The 26,320-nt window shown below is 41.5% G+C and overlaps 1 protein-coding gene and 1 long non-coding RNA gene across 7 annotated transcripts in view; one reads left to right on the forward strand and one right to left on the reverse strand.

The window, feature by feature from the left end:
- The window catches only part of pde4a (phosphodiesterase 4A, cAMP-specific), a 292,647-nt gene that overhangs the window by 65,498 nt on the left and 200,829 nt on the right, over positions 1 to 26,320 (forward strand). For 3 of the 6 annotated variants that reach the window (XR_015926010.1, XR_015926011.1, XM_088603480.1), the window contains exon 1: positions 14,250 to 14,692. The exons of the other annotated variants lie outside the window; for them this stretch is intronic. Coding sequence is in view for 1 of the 3 variants with exons in the window: in XM_088603480.1 (XP_088459606.1) it covers positions 14,397 to 14,692 (296 nt within the window). In the remaining 2 variants the exon portion in view is untranslated. Of the gene's footprint in view, positions 1 to 14,249; positions 14,693 to 26,320 lie in introns of those variants that run through there. 6 annotated transcript variants of the gene reach the window in all.
- LOC148650066 (uncharacterized) lies at positions 10,242 to 12,820 on the reverse strand. Its single transcript, XR_015926012.1, has 2 exons — positions 12,584 to 12,820; positions 10,242 to 11,405 (listed from the first exon to the last, which is right to left on the reverse strand). It is a non-coding gene; the product is annotated as an uncharacterized LOC148650066 (long non-coding RNA).

Here is a 26,320-nt window from a genome sequence, read left to right on the forward strand (position 1 = left end):
AAGCCCATCAGTTCATTGAGGTACTATTTCTAGTTCTTTTTTTGAGTTTGTTTAAAAATAATTTAATAACAGTTTTTGTTTTGTTTGCAAATCTGATCAAGTGGTAGATTTAGGGGTGCTGTAAAACAGTACATTTTCTGTCTGTCTCATTTCTTTATCTATGCAAAAAAGGGATTTGCAGCATTGTGCTGTAGTCTGTAGGACCACATTATAATATCTTATATGCTAGTATTTCTAATATTGAATTACTTTTGTAATTATCATTATGCTATTTTTAAAAGACTTAACATTTGATTTGCATATTCTTTGAAATTGGAGTTTTATATTATTTTATCAGAAAAGCCTGAGCAATTCATGATTATAATTATCTTCAGAGTAATTACAACACACGAGGAAATGGAATTACAGAATGGCATTTACTGTATAGACGGGGGATTCAGTCTCAGTGTAAGTGATGTTCTATTCCTCGTATTAGCTTTATTCATGGCTTACTGGGAAGGTGCAGGTGTTTCACTATGTCTTTAGAAATCAGGAATGGAGTGACTCCTGCAGCAGAGCTCTGAGAGACACAGCTGCTTCCTGTAGCCGACATAAACTCTTTGTCACGATTGTAGTCCCTCCTCCTTAAGGGCGCTCCGGCTCTTTCACTTCTGAGTTGATTTTGTGCACCTGCCCCCAGTTCCAGCCTCCTATTCAGCCCACCTTAAAAGCCAGACGCTCACTCTGTTTCGGGCTCTGCATTGGTTCCTGTACCAGGCGAGTCCGGGACCTGTAGCTCCTGATCCCATTCCCCCTGACCCTCCACCGGATCTCACTCCGGTTTTTAATCCCGTTTGTCTTCGTCTCTGATGGACCACCAGGCTCTGGACATTTGCCTCATCTTCGATTTCCCTTTGGACTCCCTTTAGGACAGTTCACCTTGGATTCACCCCCCAGAACACCTGCGCGCCCTGGACACGCCCCCTGTTTTCATTCCTGGCTCCTGCATGCCTTTTTCCCCCGTGTTTTCCTCACTCTACCCCGGATTGTGTCGTCTTCATAGGGTCCGGAAAGAATGTCTTCATTACACTCTTATTCTTATGTGCTCAGACACCACATGCTCTGAGATTCACTTCAGATACAGTCTCACAGTCTGAGGCGTGCAGAGGTAAAGTGTGGTTTGTCCTAGGCTAGGGGTCACCAGCACTGATAATGGGATTCCACACACCTGAGCTGTCCAATAATTGAACTTTTACTAGACCTAACAATATAATGAATTTGAACTGATTGTTTTTTGTTCCTAACTACGTAGGAGGTATCCTTTTAACTATTCCTTTTCCATTTGCTGCTAGCCTCATCGATGAGTCCCTGATTTCAGGTCCTACAGGCTTGAAGTCTGCTGCTGTCACACCTATATTAAAAAAACTGGCCTAGACTCACAGGTACATAACTGCTGTACTATGTCAAAGTTTTTTTCCCACGAAAATTATGGAACTGGCAGTGACAGCTCAATTACAGTTTCATCTGCATGTAATGAGCTCTTTGAACCTTCCCATTCAGGGGGTTCTGACTTATATTTTTCTTCTTAAGTGTAACTTTAACTGTTTACCATCAGTCACAGCATAGTACTGGGGCAGATGGGAATCTTTCTTGGAATTACTAGTACTTTCCTTTGTTAGTTATGCTCCCTTTAGGCTAATAGAAGCCCATCCCTTAATCTTTGCTGTTTTAGATCTGATTGTCTCACTTACCAAGGTTGTTCCACAGGGTCTGTGCCGGTAGCTTATTTAGTAATGATATGTTGCTTCTTAGCCAGATTTGGTCAGATGACCCTCGTGTATACCAAATCAATTAATACTGATCTAGTGTCCGCACTTTACAGGTGTCTGTCTGAAATTAACATATGAACGCAACACTCTTAAGCTGAACACTGACAAGGGTGAAGTTATGGTCATAGGCTCCCAACATCAGCTTTGCAAAGAGGATGACTTCAGTATTGCTGTATTTTTTTTAGATTTACCATGTTTGCTAAATGTCTGTACATGAGCTGGCACGCTGCATTTTAAATTATTTAGTTCCCTGTAACATTTCAACAAGCTCTTTCTGGGATATACAAAAAATCATTACAAAGTGAAGAAATCACCATTGACAAATGTGTATTGCACTTACAAAATTGGTAAATAATCTTTCAGAAGCAAAGCACTAATTATGTCTGACGAACTGACAAATGAGTAAGTCAGTAAATGAAAAGTGGTGACTTCTGCTCAAACCTAGGACTCAGGGAGGACTCAAAATGTCTTGAATGGCCTAAACCAATATTGCAATGGGTTGTTATTACCAAAAAGACTAAACCTTTTAAGTTATTACAGATCTACTTGGGGTCCATGAAATGCATTTATTAATAAAAATGCTTTTTAAGCTTCACACTGCTTGGCCTTCAGAACTCGTAAGCTCCAGGCACCATGCAGGCAGTTCCCAGTAGATTTCTCCCAGAACCCCCAAGGATAAAACCCTGTGTTCTCTAATGTATAGTTCTATGCAGTTGAATGGGTGGTGAATGCTTTGCATAGGGCTGCCCATTCGGCCTATTAAATATGAATAAACTGACTACACTGTCGTCATTGCTGTTTAAATTCATTTTTCCTCCATTACATGAGAAAGAAGAGAGGGGTTGCATAACCTGGTACATCACAGTAGGCAATGGACTTCAGGGCACACATACAAGACCATGGCTTTGTCTTTTCTAATGGACAGCCTTTGGATTTATGGAAGTCTGTTATTTTAATTAACCTAGCAAACAACTGACTGTTTGCTTTAATTTCTTTCTACAGAATTATATCTCAAGTATTTGTAGATAACACTTCTATTTATTTTTGTAAAAAATGTGTAAACATTAATGATCGTGAGATTCAATTTGCCTTTTTAGAGTGTGTTATTTCTCCTGAACACTGACTCACCTTGACAGATGAAGTGAATCGTGTCGGTCTGGCATAATCAGCACTTGTGCTCAGCCTGTGCAAATACTCTGCATCAGTCACCTGCTAAATGAAGAAATTATGCTAAAATAACCCACAACTAGCTCATTAAATGCAACTTTACAAGAAAATGTTGTGAATAATTTGTCTTTTGTGCTTGCAGTCTGACTCGCAGGCATGGATCTATACTGAGGCTGTAGCAAAATGGAAACAAACAAGATGAGGAAAGATTCTAAGGTTCTCTGTGTTTTTTACAATCGTGACCGGATCTGTGTTGCACTGATGGATCAGAGCAGCACACCCTTTAAGAAAGAGAACATGCTTGGTCTCTGGATTTGCTTTGTACCCTTCACATTGACGGATGGAAGGAGAACCGACATTTGGCAGTGCGTGTGTCGCTGCCGTTTGTCTGATTTGTGGAGTCTGGAGGTGGGCCAGGAGTGAGCTCGATAAAACAATAAGTTCGGTATCAGCAGACAGCAGCCCCAGGGTGCTGAAGTTAGGGCTGTCAAGGGTAGCGGTCTCTCAGCAGCACGGTTAAAGAGACATGCACCAGTAAAAGCTTCTGATTCCCAGCCATCTTCTGTATTCAACGGCAGAGACATTGTGCTTTCTTGCTTGTTTCTGAGCCATCCTATTTCACTCACTACTAATTTCACCCACACTAATTCCGAACACGAGCATTAAAAGCGAGAACAAGTTGATTTTAATGTATTGCTTGCTAGCAGCTAGATGATCCCAGGAACTCATCCAGCCATTTCCGGAGGGAATCCCACCATGGAGTCAGCTGAAGTAACAAGGCTAGACAGTTTGTGCTAGACATTCATGTCTCTTTGTGTAAAATGCCATATATTCTCAGTTATAAACGTGCTTGCACTCATTTTCTGCTATAACATTTTTTGTAACGCTGTGAATACTATCAAATGCAGATAGTCTAGATGCTGTGTTACACATTATGTACATAACATACAGAAACTGGAAGAAATTCCGTCCAATTTAAGGTCCTTTTACAGCATTGTTTTTTCAATTTATAGTATTTGCAGTCCAAACAAATAGACAATATCTCTATTTATTTTTATAAAAATACAAATGTTTATATATCTATCACATAAAAATGAACTATGGCAATTGACAAATCTGGGCAATACAAATATACTAACTTTTTAAAATACTGTTTTACAACCAAATAAAAATAGATTCTGAAAAAAGAAAAATATCAAGACTGTTGTTTTCGGAGTCAGTAAGATGAATTTAAAGCTGCCTTTTTTTCTCAGCCTCAGTTGCGGAATAGTGCATCTGCAGCTTCATTTATATTCAGCTTAGTATGAGTCATTGATTTATCTTTCAGTTTTTTTCTTTTTCTTGAAATAAATGGAAAAAATACAAATACTCCTTTATCTGTTGGGTCTCAATGCAAATCATAAGCCCTAGTTAGATTTTATTTGTACTTCTGTGTTAGCTAGGAAAGGGAAGTGATATGCTTCTTCCTGTCCTCTGTCCTCCTAGGGCAACATTAGCTACCCTTTCTTGCCACTGTGTGACAGATAATGACAGTGACTGCTATTTGTGCCACAGATCTGCACCAATAATAGTGGCTGTGCTCTGGGCTGTTGTGGCCATCATTTTTATTTTCATTTCTTCACATTTTTATCTTCACACGTTATTCTTCAGTTATAAGTTTATTCTCAGTAAAAGTTTGAGTGTGGTGGTTTATCAGGTCAGACAGCTAGGGTTCGACACAGGCAGTCTCTGCCAGCACCACAGCAGATAACTACTCTTTCTCCCCCCTCACCCCTCATTGAACTGGGGTTGTGGGACCCCTGAGTGTCTTTAGAAACAGTCCTTAGAAGCCTTACTTTAGGAGGTAGGTGTAAAAAAGTATCAAATCTGGGTACATTTTTTATCACGGATTTTATTAAGTCAGCTGGTGTTGATTTGAAGATTCCTGTAGGCAGTGACTTGTCCAAAATTCCGTAAAAATCCTAAAGTACAGGACAAGCTGATAACGAGAAACCCAGGAGCACGCTTATGTGTTTATGTGGTTTAAAAGTTTGTGGTTTACTGTAATAAAAGGACAGTAAAGCGTAGTGAAGCATGTAGAGTTACGGTAAATCAAAATGGGAAGTGTTAAGAATTGTGTAGGAACTGTGCATTTACACAAACATAGGGAACTGAAAATGCATATGCTATGGTGAACGTTCTTAGGCCTGCTTGCACATGCACCTCATTGAGGTCTGTGAAGTACAGGTTGTTCTAAAAATAAAATTCTTTATCCTTTGAGGAACAAGAAAACTTTCTTATTCTCTTGAGGATCAAGAAAACCATGCACTAAAATTAGGATTGAATTTATACTAAGGCAGGAACAAATATTTAGAAAATATCTCTGTGTTGACATTTCCAAAGGATAAATAATAAAATAAATAGAACCTGCCTGTATCCCCTGTCTGCGCTGGTGTATACAAAGTGCAGAGCCACCCCCGGGTTTGTCAAGATGTGAATTTAAGACAATTAGCCACGTTTGTTCTGAGCTTGCTTTTCTGTGTGATGCATTGAGGGCTTTCATGAAATCACTTCTGCTCCCTCCCCTCCTGGCTTCCATGGTTTGGCTGTTACTGTGTGTGCTTTCCCTGGTGTGCAACTCAAGATGCTTGGAACAACATTCCATTCGTTTTTTGATGTTTCCCTTCTTCATGAGCATCATCAAAAAATTTAGAATGTGCTCCTTTAAAAATTAACTGAAGGGGATTCTCTCAAGCTGAGACGTGAATTCAACTGATTGCTTGAGTTCCCTGCCTTATTGATGTGGAAGAAAGGAGAGATTCAGGAGGAAATGGAGATGGTCATCTGGAAGAGACTGACAGATATTTCACAAATGTAAGTTGGGTGGTTTGCCTTAAAGCCCAGTGTTTTTGGATCCAGTTGCATGGAGTACTGACTGGCTGCCTGATTGTTCAACTCTTGGGTTCCTTATGATAAACCAGGACTGATTCGCACTCATCATCTCACCATCTGTGAATTACAAATAGCTTCCAGCAGACAACAGTATGATTATTTTCTCTTTCTATGTTGATAACAGCCTGGGTAAGGTTTCCTTTCCACAGATGTGGGATTTTCGAGACTACGAAGGTTTTATCATTGTTGCAACTACAAGTATATATTTTTATATAGTGATCCAAGTGCTAGGTGCAAATATGTACAGTATGTCTGAGTGTGGTATTTCAAGTAATGTTCTTCCTGTGAATGTATCAGCTGCAGAATAGATTTACCCACTGACACGTATCCATCTTTGTTCGATCTGTTAGTGCGGGATGTAGGCTAACCACAACTGTTGCATGGTCAGCCCAAAGTATTGAAATTACGGTTCTCTCAAGTTGCTCTAACATCTCTTTGTCGTTACAACAACATCAATAGAAGCAATGATTGTAAAGGTCGTGGTACGTATAACTATTATTACTAGCTGCAGCCATATTTTTAAAATCATAACTTGTGTTTTAAGGTAGATAAATGTTAATTACTGAAGCCCTTAAACCAAGGTTTTTTATCTTATAAATAGTTTTACAAACGTTGCCCTGGTGTATTTTACTACCTGTGCAAATTCCCAATGACAAAAGCTGGAGTTACCCCTGTGCACATGAGAGTGGGCTTCATCCTGCACACAAGTACACAACACAGCAACAGTTTTTATTGTTTCAGTTCCTTTCTCTCTGGTCTTGTACTCTCCTGCTTTGTGTGTGAGCTGCATCTTCACAAATCCTTAAATAAACACATGCAGTAAATGCTATAGCAGTGACTTAAATCATGGTGAAAACAATGGGAACATATACTGTATGGCAGAAATCCCATTGTAAACTAACACTAGACTATGTTGATAAAGGAACTACATTTCTTTAGTCTTAGTCTATGAGGAGACTTCATACAAGTATTTAAAGTCCTGAGAAGTCTTGAAAAGGTCAAGCCAGTGCACAACTTCAGGTGCAAAAGTGCAACTAGGACACAAATGGAAACTAAGAGATAGTGTTTTCAGGACTATAATCAGGAAGTGCTTCTTTACACAGAGGGTTGTGGTTGCCTGGAACAAAATGGCCAGCGATAATGTTCAAGCAGATTTCCTGGTATCTTTCAAGAAAAAGCTGAATAAAATCCTGGTATCTTTCAAGAAACCACTTGAATCTACCACAGAAAATCTAGTACTGAAATGAGCAAGATGGCTCAATTGACCTTCTTCTGGAATGTAACTTTTCTCATGTTCTGATTAAGGAAACAAAAGCCAAACTTAATTCTGTATTCTGGATGTGTCAATGTACATCTCCCCTTCATTGCTTTACCACAAAATTGAGCCATGGCTCTGAATTTCTAATCCCATTGACTGAGAAGTATAACAAATGAGTCTGCATTTTTGTTTTATGTCATTTCTGATTAGTCTGAAATTTCCAATACATTCATATTGTATGCAAGTGGGCTTTTTTATGAGAAGTGAGTACCAGATTTTTTTCACCAAACAATTAAAATGCTTCTAAAATGCCGCTTGCCCAGATAATTATTAGAAAAAGAACAACGATGAATTATTCAGTTAAGACTAAGGAATATTTTATGTATTTTCTCAGGCAACTGAAAAATGTCTGATTCCGCCCCATCAGCTGTAGAAACAGAGGGAGCCCAGGGAATACTGTGATTAAAAATACAAATTATATCCTTTTATTCATTTTGCCTATGACTCAATATGTTTAATTTAGTTTCTGACCTTTTTTCAATAATTGATTGTTAGTCTTTGTGTCCTGGGCAGATAGGTTAGTACAGATAATTCCACTGGTGATAAAATGTAATTTCACCTTATTGAAACCAGATCCTGTATGTCATTTTTGTATCCTACTTCGACTGGTAAGGAATATATAAATGTACCAGTTTGAACCTCTGAACATAGGAGAGATTATAAACGAGAGGTGCCATTCGTCCCATCTGGCCCGTGTGATAGTAAATAATCGATTCAATGATCTCATCCAGCTGTTTCTAGAAAGAAGCTGCAGGAAATCTGGCTCCATGAGGACCGAAGTTGCCTGTCCCTGCTTAGAACAAGGTCCCAGCTCAGCTGCACAGGGGTTGCAGTTGCAAGACACATAGCTGGCATCAGATTTTTTGCAGCAGTTGTTGGAAGCAGCTGGAAGTAAGAACGCTTTTGCATTCAGTTGCATTTTACTAAGATCTGAGATGTTGAGATTAAACATAAAAACTGCCTTACAACAGAGGTCTCCAATCCTGCTCTGGAGGAGCCCTGTTACTCTTGTAGGTCACCTGATCCAAAGACTGGGGAACAACTGCATGTTATTCATCAGTAGTGTATACGTTATATGTTATGTATATGATAAGTAATATGTTTATTTAAAAGAGCTCTGGCCCTTGAAAGCTGGTGCGTACTCAGAATGCAGTCCAAAACAATCTACGAATGCCACTGAAGATGGGCAGCGCGTGGTTAGAATTGCCGCCTTGCTGCGCTGGAGCCCTGGGTTCAGTTCCAGACCTGGGATGCTGCCTGTGTGGAGTTTGTATGTTGTCCCCGTGTGTAACGCCCGGTTCTCTTTCCGGACCCTATGCGGACGATACAATCCGGGGTTGAGTGAGAATACACGAGGGAGAAGGTCATGCAGGATACGGGGATGAAAACAGGGGGCGTGTCCTTGGTGCGCTGGTGTTCGGGGAAGGTGTGGCCAAGGTAACACAATCCAGGAGAAAATCCAAGGGCGAATCCAAACGAAGGCAAAAGTCCAAAAACCAGGCAGTCCATCCAAGACAAACAAGATTTAAAAACGGGAACAGGAACAGAAAATAAAACCTTAACGGGACCAGGCGCTTCCAGCTCCCGGACTCGCCTGGTGCGGAAACCAGAGCACAGCCCCGAATAAAGTGAGCGCCTGGCTTTTAAGGAGAACTGAAAGGGGGTTGGAACAGGGAGCAGGTGCGGGCGATGAGTGGAAAATAAGGAAGGGCTGGAGCGTCCTTAAGAGGAGGGGTCTACGAACGTGACACCGTGTTTGCATGGGTTTCCTCCCACACTCCAAAGACGTGCTGGTACCTGTAGGTTCATTTGGATCTGGGAAAATTGGCCCTGGTGTGAGTGTGTGCAAGTCTGTGTATGCCCTGCCTTATGTCTGTTGCTTGCCAGGACAGGCTGCCCCTGTTGCTTGCCAGGACCAAGTGCTTAGAAAAGCAAATGATGGTTGACATCAAACATTTATTAAAAAATTGTTCACCAGTAAAACCTGCTGAATTAGGGCCCTCCACAACACGATTTGGGAATTCCCACTCTACCCCAGATATGTAAAGTGATAAATAGACGGGGGAAAATTCTGACCATTTCCCAGACTAGTGTGCACATCAGCTGTGCTGTGGCCCTGCTCTCTCCTCTCTGTGTTTGTGTGTTGTGCTTCATCCTTGAACCCTTGCCTTCAGGTGCCATGTGTATGAATCAGCCCTCATGTTATATTGTTTTATAAAGCTGAGTGCAGGTAATTGTTAGTCAGTTGGCTGTAAAATTGCTGGAAGCAAAGAGTTATCGGTTTTCCCTAGAGGATGACGCATGCTTTCTAATGTTTGCAGATTAGTGTGGGATTGAGGTTAAGGCAGAGAACAGGGGAGTAGGTGGCTTACAAATCAGGAGCACTTTTCCAGTTTGGATTTACATACAGCCTGTGCGTGTGAATGCAGAGATGGTGGGTCTCAACCTGCTAGTTTCCCAGCCGGGGTTCAGATTGTTTGGATTAACTGCAGAATTCAGGATTGTTTATCCCTGGGTTTATGAGAGTGGTTTTGTAGAGACAAGAATTATCCCATGCAGCCAGGGTACACTAAAAAATAAACCGTAATGAAATGTATGATGGTTGGCATAGCTAGGTCAAATAAGCCAATTACAGGTCTACCAAATGTAGTTTCTACCATGAGTTTTGTTAAGAACTCTAGCAGACAGAATAGGCAAAAAAACAATGCATGTTTTTTACAGAATGCCTTAGGTTGAAGAGAGACAGGGGAATTACAAAACAAATTTGTACCGTTAGAAAAGTTAAGTGACTAAGTCATTTAGTAGTGACTGAACAGGCATTAATGCCTGAGGATCCTGAGAATCTTTAACCTTCCCTAGAAACTGCTAGAGCCCAGCGATTCTTGGGCAGCAGCCAGACATCTCATGGGAGCGAACTGCCACCACCTGGCTTTTAAACTAAAGACCTTATGCCGTGCTTTCTAGTAAAGAGGGGGGTAACTGTCCATCTGTAAGAAAAGATCAGGGACTCGCAAACGTGCTGAGATTTTGTTTACTATGAACGCAAAGGGATGACACAGTGGCGGAGTGGTTAGCATTGCTGTCTAACAGCACCGGAGCCTTGGTTTCAATTCCAGACCCGGGCACTGCCTGCATGGAGTTTGCATGTTCTCCCCAGGTTTGTGTGGGTTTCCTCCCATAATCTGAAAACATGCTGGTACAGAGGTAGTGACTTTAGCAGTAAGAGGTAGCGGGGGTCTGAAACAAACTGCCTTCAGGATTCCTTCATGCTGGATGAGATCTTGGATCAGTCAGCTTCCAGCGACGAGGCCGGCGAGATGGGCCGATTGGTTCCGTCCAGTATACTCCTTTTGTCTTTTTAAAAATAATTATTTGGGTTACAAAGAGGCTGCCTTTTAATGTGTGACTGTACAGGAATACTTATAGTTTAGGAATGTTATCCAGAGAGTCACGGCTTATTGTCTAAAGCCCAAAGTGAGCTGATAAAAATGCCATTTCTTTGCTGGCGAGGGAATGGCAGCCACAGGAAGCCTGGCCATGGTGAAGACTGGCAGCGCTGCAGGTCTCCTTTTTCTGCTCCCCGGGGGGCTACTTCTCACCCTCCCTGTGTGGCAGGTCCGCTGCTCCCTTCGCGGATTGTGATAGTTTTGTGTGCGGAACTAATACAAGAGTGTTTAAAAAATACAATCTGGGATACATACCCCGATGGGCATTTTCCGGTTTTAAAAAGGCAGTTATGAAAAAGAAATCCTGTTCCTTTTCTCCGTATCAGTACCGGTCCGGTCAGAGAGCCCCGAGGGACCGTGGGCATTTCGCTCCTGCTCGCAGCCCTCTTGACCTGTCCGCGCCGTGACATTGCGAGCAACGTGGAAACCATCCGGGCGGCGCAGATGAGAAGGAAACGTGTTGTTTTCCCTGGGTTGTCTATATGGGAGCAGCACAGGCAGCTGCCAGGGCCCGGGGTCACAGGCTGGTGTCTCCAGTCCGGCGGCTGTGGCGCTTGGATCGGATAGACGCCCAAGCGGCTGCCGGTCCTCCTCTGTCTGGGCGGTTGTAATATTAAAGGACAGATCCGCTCTTACCGGGATTGACTGTACCTGCGCTTTAGCGTCGGCCTTCCGGGGGTCCAGTAGTGTGGCGCGGTTTTTTTACCTGCTGTAAATTTCATGAACGATTGGGACCTTATGTGCAACAAAAATAAGATAACGAGTAGTGCACTGATGAAAATCAGCAATAATAATAATAATAGTAATAAATAAAGTTGGGGGAGCACGAGTCGCTTCAGATTAATTCTTCGCCCCTTTCATTGTTACAACAGTGCAGTTATCATCACTGTATGGGTCTCAAACCATGTCGACGCCCTCTGTGCGCTTGTCCTTTCTACAGTACAGTAGCCCATCTTGTTGAGAAAATAGAGGCAGATCTGAACGGCGCGTACCCGTTTTCTCTGACACGGAACGTACCGTAAATTGTCTGGGGGACCGTTCAGCTGGATAGAAGTATAACAGGCTTCATAGGGACAGAAAGGATACAGCGCCGGGCGAGGGCAGGGCTCCTACTCACGGCAGGATGTGCGCTCGGGAGAAATGCTACAAGGCAGTTATTTCAATTGAACGGTCTCCAACTGAAGGGGGTAGCAAGCGCTCTGTCGAAGCAACAGCCAGCCTTGGCGCAGCTGCACGCCAAGCCCAGTCCACCTGGTTTCCCGAGAGGCCGCAGTATTCTGAAAGGCGGCTGTGTGGAAAACACGCGTGCAGACAATAGCCGGCACAGTGACGACCGGACGAGCTCGCGCCGCGTCCGGCGGTCCAGCCACGCGCTCGCGCTCGCAGCTGAGGATCTGAGAATCTGCCAAATCGAGGAGCGCCGAGTTCAGGGACTGACCGTCTTAAGACGTCTGGTCAATGGGCGATTCTTACATCACGGGCTTCATTAAGATAAGAAACAGTCCTTACATAAGGCAAAGGGCCGATGAAAAATCCGAAATCTGAGACACCACAGCGTGGTGCAACTAAATGAAAAGTCTGTGCCATTAGCCAGCACCCGGAATGTAACGAGAGCTGCGCAAATCCCTCTGTTATTAGTTTTCCTTATTCGTTTAAATGACAATCGATCATATGCTTTCACAGTAAGAGTATGGGAAACAAAGATCTCCTGTAAAACTAAATAAAACACGCCGGCCAACTCTGTGAGCATTCCCGGATTAGTTTAACATGAGGATGTCTTCGCCAATACCAGCCCCACACCACAAACCCAGCTTTATAAGGGACAGGCTAAAGTGAGCTATGAAGACTCAAGCGGTGTGTTCTGCTCAACACAAGACAACATGAAGACTTAAGTAGGAGGAAACAGGTGTTACCTGCGTTCGTTTAAGGACGCACACAGACGAGGTCATGCGGGCTGTGCAGGACGGTTTAGATACAGTCAGCCTTTTCATACAAAAAACAATACCAAATTAAATCGGTTCAAACGGTAATATGTATCAACTAATTGAAGAAAAATGACCTCGGAACAGATTTATGCTGTTGCGAATAGCTTGCGCTCTTTGGGTAACAAGAGCGGTCGTTTAACATAAATTTTATGACAGCTCCCCTCCTCTCCCAGGCGATACAGGTAGCAATTAATAGTGGGTGTTCCGTATTGTGGATTTGGGAAATCGAGTTTTTCAGTGTCATTATAGGAAATTCCAGTGTGGTGAGGGGTGTGTGTCGATATTCTGAGTGTCGCCCCCCTCCCCGCCCGCTTATCACTCCTCCAGAAAGCATAGTGGCTAAACGCGCAAAGCGCCTTTGCTGAGCGGAGGAGAGAGAGAGAAGGGAGAGAACCCGAAGCGAACCTTTTCCGTCCGGGTTCCAGAACCCCGGGATCGCGAGCGGAGGCGCGCGCGCTTCGGGAGGGTGCACGGACCAGGAACCTCAGCCAGCGCGAGGGAGGCAGAGCGAGACAGCGCGACGCAGGCACAGGTAGCGATGTCGGAACAGGCGTAATGGTTTATCACGAATCTAACGAAAACAGCGCCGAAAAGCTGAGAAGAAAGAAGAGAGAGCGAATGGGCAGACGAAAGAGCGAAAGAGAGACTTGAATAATCTTTAATTGGCTCCGGGTTTCAATGTTTGACAGGCTAGAGGGGAGAAAAGGGAAGACAAGAAAAGAGAAATCCCCCAATTTTATGTTCAGAAACGACACCGAAGACTACAGTAACACTGGGAACAGAAAAAGAAGAAACACTGAGCGAGGAGGAAATGTCACTTCACAAGAAGCAGAACTACGAAATAATATTTAAATGACAATGTGTGTATGTGGCTGGTAAATCAGCTTTCATAGCATTTATTTCTTGAGAAGGAGGAGAGATCCGAGAGAGAGAGCTGCTGTTAACCCACAGTGCGGTCGTTCCAGTTGCAATAGATTCTCAATTGGAGCGTCAGAGCTGGAAATAGAATGATTGCAAACGAAAAACTGACAGGCAGGTACAGGCGCTCGCAGCAATAATACCCAGTGCCCTGTACTGTGCGGGAGGGACAGTCTGCGAGGCTCCAGGCACAGTGGGTTTGCAATAAGCGGACTGATAAAAAGCAATAAATTCTACCATAAAGCGATCATACTGCGCCGTGAGCGACGAAGCGCGTAACTTCAGGTTATTTCGTTCCAGCTGTCGTTTTTCTTTATCTGCTACGCTGGGTCCTGTGTGATTCGGGGGCGGGAAAAAAAACCCAAGCGAACAAACAATAAACCTACTGTATCTGGATTTAAATAATAAAACGAAGTTTTCGGTCTGGGGACTCACCGTGGTAGCCTAATTGCTGAGGACTACACGGGAGTAACAAAAATAACACTTCATCGGAGCCTTTTGAGAGCACAAATTCCCAACTCTGCCTGACATTTTGCACTGTGATGGATTTTTTCCTTCTGTATTTTTTTACATTTCTCTTGCAGGGGATACATTATAAAATAATATGTATGTCTCGGCGGCACTGGACCGGAGTGCGCTGAGAGGGAGAAATATACAGCACTAGTATTGCTTTTGTTGATCGCTTATATTAATATAAATACAATAATATTAGCTATATTTATTTTCCAAAGTATTCTTAATAGCCAAATTGTTAGCTTTTTTTCCCCTCCGTGTTCGAAAATCGGGGGGGGTCTCACAATCTGTACACATATTATTTGCACTAATGATGGAACCACCACCTTGCTCGAAGAAGAGCCTGTCTCTCTCGCTGCCCGTGCCCCGGGAAGGACAGGCTACTCTCAAGCCTCCTCAGCACCTATGGAGGCAACCGCGGACTCCCATCAAAATAAAGCACCGCGGCTACTCGGATACCGACCGGCACCACCACCGGCAGATCGAGCGCTCCAATGCCATGGACACCAGCGACCGGCCGGGGCTCAAGAAGTCTCGGATGTCCTGGCCCTCGTCCTTCCACGGCACGACCAGCACCTCCAGCAGCAACAGTGCCGGCAGCAAACGGTAAGGGCTGCACCTCTCATTCCCCGGCGCCCCCGTGCTAGTCTTCAGCTTTCCGCGAATTTATTGTTATTTTATTTCCCCGTGCAGTGGCGTTCTGGGTTTCAAACAAAAGCCGGTCTGGGAAGGGGAACTTGTGGGAGTACCACAGCGACCCGCATTTGAAAATGGTTCAGTGTGCGAAGCGAATGTGGGAGGGAGTGGGGGTTCGCTCAGAAGTGGGCTCCCGGAAGTGGGCTGAACGAGTAACGGGTTACAGAAACACGTTTCGCACCGGAAACTTGGCCGCACACCAACCTTTTAAGGGTCCATATCAAGCACTTTAAGAACCATGAAATGGGCTCAGTTATCCAGAGGGTGAATGCGTGTGCTTTGCCGCGCACGGCTGCTCTGTTGCTCCCGGCAGAGAGAGAAGTCCAGCGTGCTTGTTCGGGGAAGTTGGAGGTGGAGACTTGTCCTGGGTGCCAATCTCCCGGTCAGAACGGAAAGACGTGTTCAGAAGGCAGAGTGGGATGTGGACTGTGGATTCCTTTGTAGCGTACTTGTGTTTGTAAGCGTTGGCTCCAGTCTGTAAACGTTGTGGCCCAATACTTGGCTTCACTGTGGCTTTTGGCAGAGAAGGTTTGGCTGTATTTTGGCTGTAAACGACTGGTTTACACATTTAAGTTGTCACTAAAGAGGAGATTACCTTCAAGGTATAACCGTTTAATCCAGTCAATAATTATAACGGCATTTCTGTAACGCATTCTTTGAAAAGAACGAAGGCAAACTATCAACGTGGCTGTTTGTGAAGTCTTTCCCTCTCTCTCTCTCCAGGCGCATGAGCTGTCTTTCATTTCTACCAAGAGAGTGCAGCTTAATCAATACAGACTCTTTAGCTGTTCAGTGCCATTCCTACGCCCTCCAGGAAAAACCCAATCTGAATAATTGTTTCTTGCAACTCCACTGTCTTCATAGGAGACCAAACACGGGCTGAGCTGTATAAAGTCTTTTGCAGTTCCCTGATAACATTTCCTTTATCTTGATATTATATTTGGGAAGTATTTTGCACCAGGAACGTAACTACTGTATATATCTTTAGTTATTTATGAATAAAGAATTTATATTGCAAGGTAGACAAGCTGTGTTGTTAAGGGACATAACTCTTTGCTTATTCAAAGACGTGCACCATGTGAAGGGAAATGATTCATATTTCTATTGTTTTTTCCCCCAGGGATTTAAATGTCAACTATTATAGTCTGTCTGAAATGGCAAAGCACATGCAAATGGAGTTTTTTTCCTTAAGTATGAGGTGTTTTTTTTCCCCCGAATTTAAAAGAAGGTTGGCAGAATAAGACAGTAGTGAAATCACTTTTTGTCTCGTGGATAAATTGCTTCTTCCTGTTTTTGTACTGTTAAACTTTCACCATAGGGCTAGTCAGAATTGATTTTGTTTGAATTAAAGCCCAGACGCTCAGATGTGTAAAAGAAAACTAATAAAAACAACCTTTTGTGTCTATTTACAGAATGGTATTCAGAGTTCATAAATATAAGGTTCTTAGCTGGCTTGCAGAAATTTTCAAGGCCAATGTGATGAAGTTGTTTTTAAATCAAAGTGAATTTTTTTTCTCCCAATCACAGACGTGCAGTTTCTATCATTATTTTTCCTGTTGACAGTATTGACTTCTGTTTCCTTTCCAGAACAGCCGGTAACCTGACTCCCAATCATTGTCTCTGGTTCGGGGCAACAATATGTTGACTCATAGGAAGTGGTGCGGCTTGGCTTTGTCAGTGCTTGTAGAATTTCAGATTCCTTGATCAAATCGCCTTCGAAGTCTTCATCGCTCGAGGCAATTAAAAAGTTCAGATTCTTCCATTCTTCCCATATATGACCATTTTGGCTGCTGTACTCCACACTCTTTCAAATGTTGTAGGGCTGTGTTTATAATGTGGTCACCAGATCTGACCACAGTGTGTAGATTAGGTCAGGCATAGCAGTGCACTGTAGACTTTCCTGCTGATGAGGGCCGTTCTTTAAAAGATTTCTCCCGGCAGACTTGTGCTGTTTCATTGCCCCAGTGAGCTTCCATCCTTTTGTGTTGCACATGCTTTTTACAGCCACACCTTCAGAAAAACAGATAACAGAAATTACTGTTGCACAGTTAAAGAGCAGGTTGCTCCAGAATTGTGCAGTGTAATGGATTGCAGTGTTCCAGCAACAAGCCCTATTGATGCAAATGGGACGCTTCCCTATGATTTGCTGTGCTGTTTTGTGTTGTTGTTGATGTTGTTCAGCACATCTAGCCTGGGGCTTGTTTTAAACTGCCCAGGCATTACTAATTTAATTTTTGTTTAGTTCATTTGCTACGTGACACAGCAATTGTGTGTTTCGAGCATACAATTTTCCATGTTTGTTTTCCAAATCTTTAATATAGTCTTTTTGTCCTATGCTGCTCTACTGTATGTCTGCCTGACTGGCCTGTTGTCTGGAATACACTTTATTGCAGTGAAAATGGCAGAGACTGGAGCAGGAGAAAGGCGGGACCGATTTGTTTGGGATGAAGTATTACAAAAAGAGATGGGTGTGCATTTGCTCCCCTTTTGTGATTTTATTTCCAAATGTACATTGATTGAGTTGGATGAAAATTATAGTACGCTGCACTCATGGGCTCTTCAGTTCTGATTAAAAAATCAGATGTGGCATTTTCCTTTGCATTACGGTTTTTTATTGTTTCCATTCACCAGCTGTGGAGTTTAGTAAATTATGTATTCTAACATAAAATTTGAGTTGCATATCAACATGGCCGTTGTGTTTGAATGTTTAGTGGTCAATGGATATGCATGGCATTCGGCATCTTGTGTTAGTCGTTGTTTTACAGCCCTGCTTTTCCTTTATGTGATACTTGCTATAATGTACAGTACATTCAAATTTATTGGTTATTGCTTTAACAGAACAGAAGTCTCACGCAAAAATTGAAAACTGTGCTCTTAATAACACACTTTAAAAAAGAAATGTGTTTGCAAATTAATGCACCTCAACAAAGCAGGACTGATGCAGGCCGCCGCGGAGCTCTTCTTCTTTTCTGGGCTCCCTCCCTCTTGTCTTTTGAGCAACAGTTTCCATGTCAAGCTCTTGAATGTGGGACCGCGCTTCTACAATATGTGCACTGCAGGCTGGTGATCCCTTCAAAATAAAGACCATCGTGTTACAACAAGACCAGCAGAACATAGGCCTGTAGGGGTTTTAATAATAGTTATGAAGGAACAAACATTGTGGGATTTCTTTAATCATGGGCATGAATCTGGCTTTGATGGAAGGAAAAGGGGTAGAGTTTGTTACTCCAATAAGCCAGGCATTGTTTAATGGCCAGTATCCATTTCCGTAGCTGCGTGCTATCTGTTTGAATAAGCCATTAAAACTTGACTTAGGTCATTAAGCCTGCTGCATCTTCTTCTTTAAATTCATTAGTATCATGGAAAAAAAGAACAACAGTTAATCTCAACAGTTAAGTAAAATGTACATTTCATTTTTGAAAATTAAACTATTTGTAATGCCCATGTAGATTTCAATTTAATAAAACAGCAGACATTCCTTATTTTGCTTAAATCTAATTTCCGTGAGTAAAGAGCTGCATGTGTAATCACACATTCTGTGACAGAGTGGTTTAGTAATGGATCCTGGTGAGCTAATTAAATTGCAGGGTTCTTTTACAGATATTTTTTTTTATTAAAATAGACTCCTTTTTTGCTGTTGTGTAAAGAGGTGTCAGTTATTCTGAAATAGTGTAGCAGCTTTTGTAACTCCTCATCAGTCAGATGGACTGGTAAGGGACAAATCTGGCACTGTAGCAGAAAGATTCAACAGGATTTGCCCGTTGGCAAAGGGAGCTAAGCAAAATCAAATCAAACTCAAAATCAAAACTGATCTGCTCACCCAATTTTTAAATCCCACTGACGTCTGAATAGCTACGACCTGGTACAGAAGAGATTTTAACAGGAATTTGATTGAAGTTTTCCAAATCCTCAGAGGTTTTGATAAAATCAGCCCTAGAGATCAAGTTTAGGATTGAAACAGGGTTGCAGTAGAAAATGTGAGATGCTTTTAGGACTGATGACAGGAGGGACTTGTAAAGGGCCTCTGAGCCTCGGGGGCCCGGAAAAAATGCACAACCAGGTTGTTGAAGCTGATGTGTTTATAATCTTCTAAGAAGCTGTCAGTCTTCTCAATTGTACATGCATTCAGACCTACAATATTATGAGTTTTATTAACATTCTGCATGATTGAGAATGCAGCTTTCCCTCTATGAGCAATGCTGTCTTTAGCTTCCCATGCTAGTGTACAGACAAACAATGATTTCTGCAGCTGCCTAATGTGAACTCCTACATACGTAATCCAATCCATCCCAAACCTCACATGAGACAGCTGCAGAAAACACAGTTCTTCCCTACCATGTAAATTGCGAGCTACTGTTAGAAGTATGAAAAGCTAATGATTTCAACCCTGGCTGAAGATTTATAGCTCCCATCCTGCAACATCTATCCATTATTAGAAAATCCTTTAACTTTGGTAAGGACCATGGAAACCTTGAGCCTCTCCAAGAAGCTTTGTGAGGGAAGCAGAACTACACAGATGTGTGAGACGTCATACTGGCAGGTCTGTGAAAGATGGGAGAAAAACAGAGCAAAAAAGTGCCCAGCGCCCAAGAACTCTAACACAGCAGTGTTTTCAGACTGTCCACCATGCTGTCACACACCACAATAATTACATGCAAATGATTGCATCTTTACAGGTTTAATGCATGTACTATTCCAGACATCAGATGCAAGAAGAAGCCGTATGTGATTCTGGGATCAGTTCATTGCTAGCAATCAAGCAAGTGGGGCCAAATGGCTTTGTCTCATTTGTAATCCTTCTTAAATTCTTATCATCCAGTAAGAGAGTGCTGTGATGGAATTGTCTTCCGTGACATTGACATCCAGTACAGAGACCTGCTTTTAGCTTTTAAATGAAAAAAGAAAACAAAAACAATCTCTTTTTGAAAATGTTATGAAGAAAAAATTGATTTAGAGCTATTGTTTTGATCTCTAGTATAACAAGCCCTCAGAGGCAAAGCGAATTTGAGACACACAGATTTCACTAGGTTTACTAATTACTGCTTCTTGTGAAAAAAATACAGTAATTGTCACAAAATGAGAAGCACTTCTAAAAGATTAGGTAATGCAAGTCTTTCACAGCAGTCTGTCTTTCAAAAAGTCTGCAGGAATCATTTTAAGGGCTTTCTGTTGTGGGGAGGGTGAACAAAGCTAGTATGCTAATACAGTAAGAAGGGCAAAGGGCAGCATGATCAACATAGCATCCTGCTGTTATTCCGCAGTATTCGGTAATTTAAAACTTTTCAACCATTGCAGCAGAATAAAGTAAAAAAAAATCTTTAATCTTCACTTGAGGTTCACTGCCTATATATATATACTGCCTTTATAAAATCATTCCTCAACTTACCACCATGTTCAGTGCTTATCTCGTCCTGGTGCCACGCAGGCAGAAATCTTGATTTCAGATGGCGTCCTTGGCTTGGGACTAATGTTGGGGAGGGAAAAGAAGAGAGGCTCTTGTCAGCAAGCTACCAGCAGCCTCACTGGAAGGCTCACCTTGTGTAAATCAATAGACTGACTATCGGCCGATCGATGAAGAGTTTATCTTGTACATGACCACAGACAAGCACACTCTCCTTTCTTATTGAAATCATATGACATTGTATCGATAAGTTTGGCACGTGCATCATGGCTGGTATCTATAGGAAGAGAAAGACCATAATCATGTTTATAATGTTCTTAAAATAATGTTCAATTACAACAATGCAAGCACTGTGTGATGTGGTTTTGTACTCAGTCATCAACTTTCTAAGGTTAGTGTTTTTTTCCCGCATACTGTATGGAGGGATTCCATGGAGCATTCCTCAGCCTCTCAAAAACCTTATGTGGAAGGTGCACATTGAAAGTGATTGGGTCATCTAGAACATTGAGAATGTTATGAATAACTCCCACATTTGACAAAAGCACAAGTCTACATCTTTTCTCACTCTGGCCTATGAGGTCACAGGAGCGTTTTTAGCTGCTGCCATTGCAAGACAAGGGCACTGGCTCAAGATTTTCTTTCTTTGTGAAAGAATGGACTGTGGTTAACTTGGAGTTTTCTGTTGTTGCCACAAAGGGGGCATCACATGCCCACTATGAGCTGTCAAATTATATCACAGCCAAAAACTGCAAAGTCTGAAAGGTTTTGATAAGGCCTTGTGAGAAGTCTCCATTAATTCTAAATATTTATAGTTTGGAAGTTACAAGCATGATTCCCTTGTTTTGTGTGATAATTAAATAATTCTGTGATTATGTCATACATAATTAATTTATGTAATTGTGTTTTTTTCTGAATTTGATATTTCAGATATTTGATCACTAGAATTATAGCCTTATTTTTTAGATGAACGGTGTGTGACTTTAGTTGAGATGCACTTATGTTACATTGCCTGTTACAAAAATCAGAAAACAAGAAGGCTTCAAATAATAAACATTATAATGCAAATCTAAAATAGTCAAACATAGTGTTATGGTTTGCGAACAAGCTGGAAATACATTGTAACCAGGCTGAATAGGAGAATCAAATGTTGAAAATGCCATTACCAGTAAAACACAAAGTACCTCCAGTTCTTACATGGTTTTGTGGATTGAGAAGATCCTGCAGGCTGTCTGTTTCGTGAAGTACTGTGGCTGTCCTGTCAGTGGTAGCACCTCTGTGAGTTATTGAAAATGACTGATACACAGTGCCGAAATTTGAATGTGTGGGAACATACCAAGTGTTGGATTATTGAGCAGTTAGTGCCCCAGTCATGACCTCATCTGGTAACAGCTTCCTGCTCCCCTGATAGTGTCCTTCAACCCAGCCATTCTTCAACCCAACAGGTTCTGCTGCTCTTCCTGGAGAGTGTTGAAATGGGAGAGCCAGATTTGTGACAATTACAATCAGCTGTCTAGTATTAGTGGACATTGTGTCCTACAGGCTTTGCTGCCCCTTCCAGTCCTTTGGATACCACTTGAGCTTGCTGGTCCCCCTGGTTCTCAGTTTGAAATGCAAAGTCTTTTTTTCAGTTACTGTGTGTCAGTTTTGGACTTGAGCGTGGGCATTTGTTCACCAGCTGTGATGTCGAACAGTTTCAAAACAAGAATAGAAATAAAAATGTGTTGTATCCCAACTATAAAGAGATAAGCGCATAAACCAATATGTTGAAGACTTCTGGCAGAGGGCAGCCCTTCACAACAAACATTGATTTTCCTTTTCTCCTTGTAAATTTTCCAAAATTCTTAATGGTTACTTTATAACATGAAATGTGCCGAGCTAAGCTGTTGTTTAAGTGTGTTAACATTCTAAAACCTTTTAGTGCATAACAAGCTTTTTTTTTTGCCATCTGAAAACAATATTTGAAAAACATTTCTTAAAAAATTGCCCAAATCTTAAAGCCTGTGAGTCTGGTTTATGTCTTGCATGCAGTATGTACAATAGAGCCCTGTGAACAAACCAGTTGGCTTTGATATCTGGTCACATTATGGCACGTGTGTTCCTGTAAAGTCATTTATAATGATGCATTGCCAAGAGGTTGCTGATAATATGGGATAAAGCAGTAAGCAATGCTGGCTTTTTTTTCCCTATTACTTTTGTCTTGGAGATAAGATTCCTCTAATGTTGCATTGTGCAATAAATGCAGCATGGCTGTTTGGTTACTGCCAGATTTCACTATTGACCTCACCAGGCACAGAACAAGAGCCCTTCTGATCAATGAACATAACAAAGACAAGCCTTGAGCTCAAATTGATTGTTGATTAACTAATTACAAATGAAACTGTGCTTACTCTGATTTAATTGAGAATGCATAATGAATTAAAAAAAGCCGTAGTTAAAAAGGTTCCTTATTGTGTCATCCCTAAAATGTTGATCTTTCAGCAGGCATAGTTTGCAATATATTAATAAATGTTAATTGCCATGTGTGTATCAAGACTATCATTCAGAAGTGCAGGTGTGTTCTTTATTTTCATTCCCGTGTTGTTTTGGTAAAGTGATACAAAGCATCTGTGCTCCTCTCCAGCAGAATGTTACCCACTGAAGGCATTAGTTACTAATTTATTTGGCTGACGCTTTTATCCAGTGTGAGTTGCACTTATACAACTACTGTATGTATTTTACCGGAAGAATTCCGGTGAAGTACCTTGTTCACGTGTTGAACAGTAGTGTCCCTCTTACTGCTAAAAGAGAGCTTCACAGTCCTGCTAACTTGACATAGATTACTCTTGGTTTGCAATATTTTCTCCAGCAACAGGAATCGCCTTGGGAAAACAGCCCCTTCTAAAACACTGCAACAAGGAAGAATGCACAGATATACAAACTAACAATTATCTGATGATCTGCCTGCATGAATCTATTATGTTATCCATCAATCAATCTGTCTGTTCTGTTTTGTCTTAAGTAATTTAACCTGTAATTGTATTAAACCTTTTCTGGTCCTGTTAATGGAAATTGTGCACCTGTTTAGTAAACTCAAATCCCTGTCTGTGCTAATCACAGTAGGACCAGGACTGGACCTTATTTGACTGTGTTTGATTATGTCTCTGAAGCTCTGCCAGGTGCTGTGAATTTGCTGTTCTTTTCTTCTGTTACTTATCATCTTCCAAGCATTTTTGGATTCAACAATTGCCTGTCAGTTTAGGGAGCGAACTCTCTCTTAATCAAAAGGCCTTTCTGTGTTACTGTACCTTTCAACTGAAAGCTAAGGGAAATTCACAGCACAGAGATTGCAGATCACACTGCACCTTTTTGAAAACCCCAAATGTTTCTACAGCCTCTTGTGTAGGCCTGCAGATCATCTGCAGCAACACCCAAAACGAACAATCATCACTTTAAAAGCCTATTGCAGTATTTTCTTTGAGGAAGATATGACAGTTAGTCTTTCTCTCATTTTCATATCTGACAATATTCCTTTTTTACAAAAGGAGCAGAAAGGAGAAAAACTAAGACCACAGATTTCTGCATCATCCAGTTTCCTTGGATTTGTGTTTTTCTTATGTTTACATTCCAGTACAGTCTGAACTGTGTTCCAAATCATTTTCAAATAATCAATGTAGTTATGTATGTTTTGCTTGTTTCTTAAATCTGATCCGTGAGTAGCAAACGTTGTGAAACAGCAGCAGACATCATGTTTTTCTCAGATGTTTCCGCTTTAATTGACATATATGAATCACCAATTGGCAAAGATGACTAACTGCTACTCCCTTTAAAAGCTGTGAGAATCAGCATGAAGAAACTACATGCTGGAGGGTGAGGAAACAGTCCTGATAGACATCCCTCAACTATAAGATAAGCTATTCACAGTTCAAGCTCTTTTTCAAACTTATCCAGGTGCAGCTAGGCTCTGCCAGTGACAATTAGTTTTCAGACACTACTCTCTAAATCTCAGGTCGTCATTTCACTTATCATTGTCTTCCCCTCTCATCTCCAGCGCTCCTAAATGTCATTCTCTAATAACTCTTCTTCAGTAGCTCCTGACAAGTAACGCTACAAAATGACCGCCGATCATTTTAAATGTTATATTAAAGTGAAGAGGCCTCCCTGCACTAGTGTTGCTAGGATACGTCTTTTGTGGGAGGATAAAATAATGCAGATGTTAAACAACAACGAAAAAAGGAAAAGAAAACTAGATATTATTTTTTTTGTCATTGGTATTACGTGAAAGATTGCATCAAATACAATTCTGTAGTCTTAAATTAAACATCTGTAAAAAAAAATCTGTAAACTTAAATAAAACTGTTTATTTGATATACAGTGTCCCCACTTTGACACTTTACAAACAGCCATAAGAACAGAATAATGTCATGAGAGGAGGCCTTTTAGCACTTTGCACTTTTTTACTGGTCCAGTACGTTATTGATTCTAGGATCTCATCCTGTTACCCAGTTATTTACTGGGAGTCTGGTGGGATGCTTTAAACGTGTAGTTACATTTCACCACATGTTTTATATTTCAGAAGAAAGGTTCATCCACAGCCATTCTGAACCCTGCCTGGTTGCATTAGTGCTTTGAAATGGATGAAACTAAATTCCAGTGGCCTTTGCCATTCCCATTATCACTCTAGATATCACTTTAGAAAAGCTTTAATTGCATCAAATATGGGACACCTTTCACGTAATGTATTATTAGGGAGTAATGACTGTGTAGGCTTGATTTGGGAGATCTTAGGTGGACTAGTGCCTTGGTTACAAGAGTGCATTACTAGTGAGTGACTAATAATGGATAATCTTATCATTTTGCATCATGGATCCAATGTCTTCAATTAAGTAATAAGGAAGGCTCAGTAGGAAAGCCAGCATACCCATTTAATGGGACAAGTATTTGTATGACAGCTTTGGTAGCCCCCTTTGAATCATCAGCAGTTTAAAATTGGGGAAAGATAGTTAAACTGGTCCACTTAAGGAAATGAGCTATTCTATACATTGATAATTGATTAATAACTGGAAATCATACCATATTTAGAGAGTTTGGGAATCTATTTGTTGAAAATGAGTATATGCTTCAGTCCTTCACCCCGTGAATGCTGGAACACTTCCAGACCTATTATGTGCTTAATTAGATGCACCTGGGACTAATTAACCGATGAGACATGAGGCTGGATCGCATGTTGAGTTTATCTGGGTTCCACACACCTGAGGCTCTCTGGGAAACACTCAATAGAGGGGCCTGATCTTGCCCTTCTGCCCTCCAGATTTCTATCTGATTTCCATGGATAGCGTCTCGTGGCTTGGCAGGCACTTCAGCATTTCTGGAATATTAAATAGGATTCACAGGTGGTGGGGCAGTGATGGAAATATACAACTAGGGAGGTGTGCTCTTCACAGCTTTCAGTTCATAGTATTCTTCGCTGAAGTGTTAAATAATTCACTTTATACAGAGACAAGACACAAAATTAGGCAAATACTGAAAGAGACATCACATCTCTTTCTTTAATTCTGAAGTATAAATAAAAATCATGAACCTCTAACCAGACATAGTATTTTAAAAAATGGATTTAAATTTTACAGTACTGTATGTCACTTGTGTACAGTTCAGTACTGTATATCAGGTCCATGTTTTTAAAAGATAATTACTTAATGACTGATGTTATCTTAATAAAAGCTGTTGTGGATTTTTTATCTGTTTAAATTGATTACCACCACAGTGATGCCCAAAAGGCTTGTGACTCCAGAAATTGCATTCTTTGGTTTGTTTTTATCTCTTGGGAAGTTATTAAGCTTAAGCCCTGATAACACTTATTGTCATTACAGATAATAGTGTGTCTTGCACTGCTTTGTCAGGACCCAGTGCTGCCTCCCTCTTTCCCTCTGTCTGGCAACCTTTCTCTTTTTATCTAGCACCTCTCTCTCTTTCTGTCTCTCTTTTGCACTCTGTCTGTGTCTGTCTCTCGGAGTTTGTTGTGCTAAGTGTTTACATCCTGAAATGAGGCCTTTTGCCAGATTGCTGTTGCCTGCTTTCATGCAGATAAAAGCAAAGCAGACAGAGGATAAATAAATGAATAAATTTAAGAAATATGGAAAAAGTTGCAACATTTCAGCTTT

The sequence above is a fragment of the Lepisosteus platostomus genome, chromosome 13 (genome assembly GCF_059453375.1).
Source record: "Lepisosteus platostomus isolate fLepPlt1 chromosome 13, fLepPlt1.hap1, whole genome shotgun sequence".
Taxonomy (NCBI): domain Eukaryota; kingdom Metazoa; phylum Chordata; class Actinopteri; order Semionotiformes; family Lepisosteidae; genus Lepisosteus; species Lepisosteus platostomus.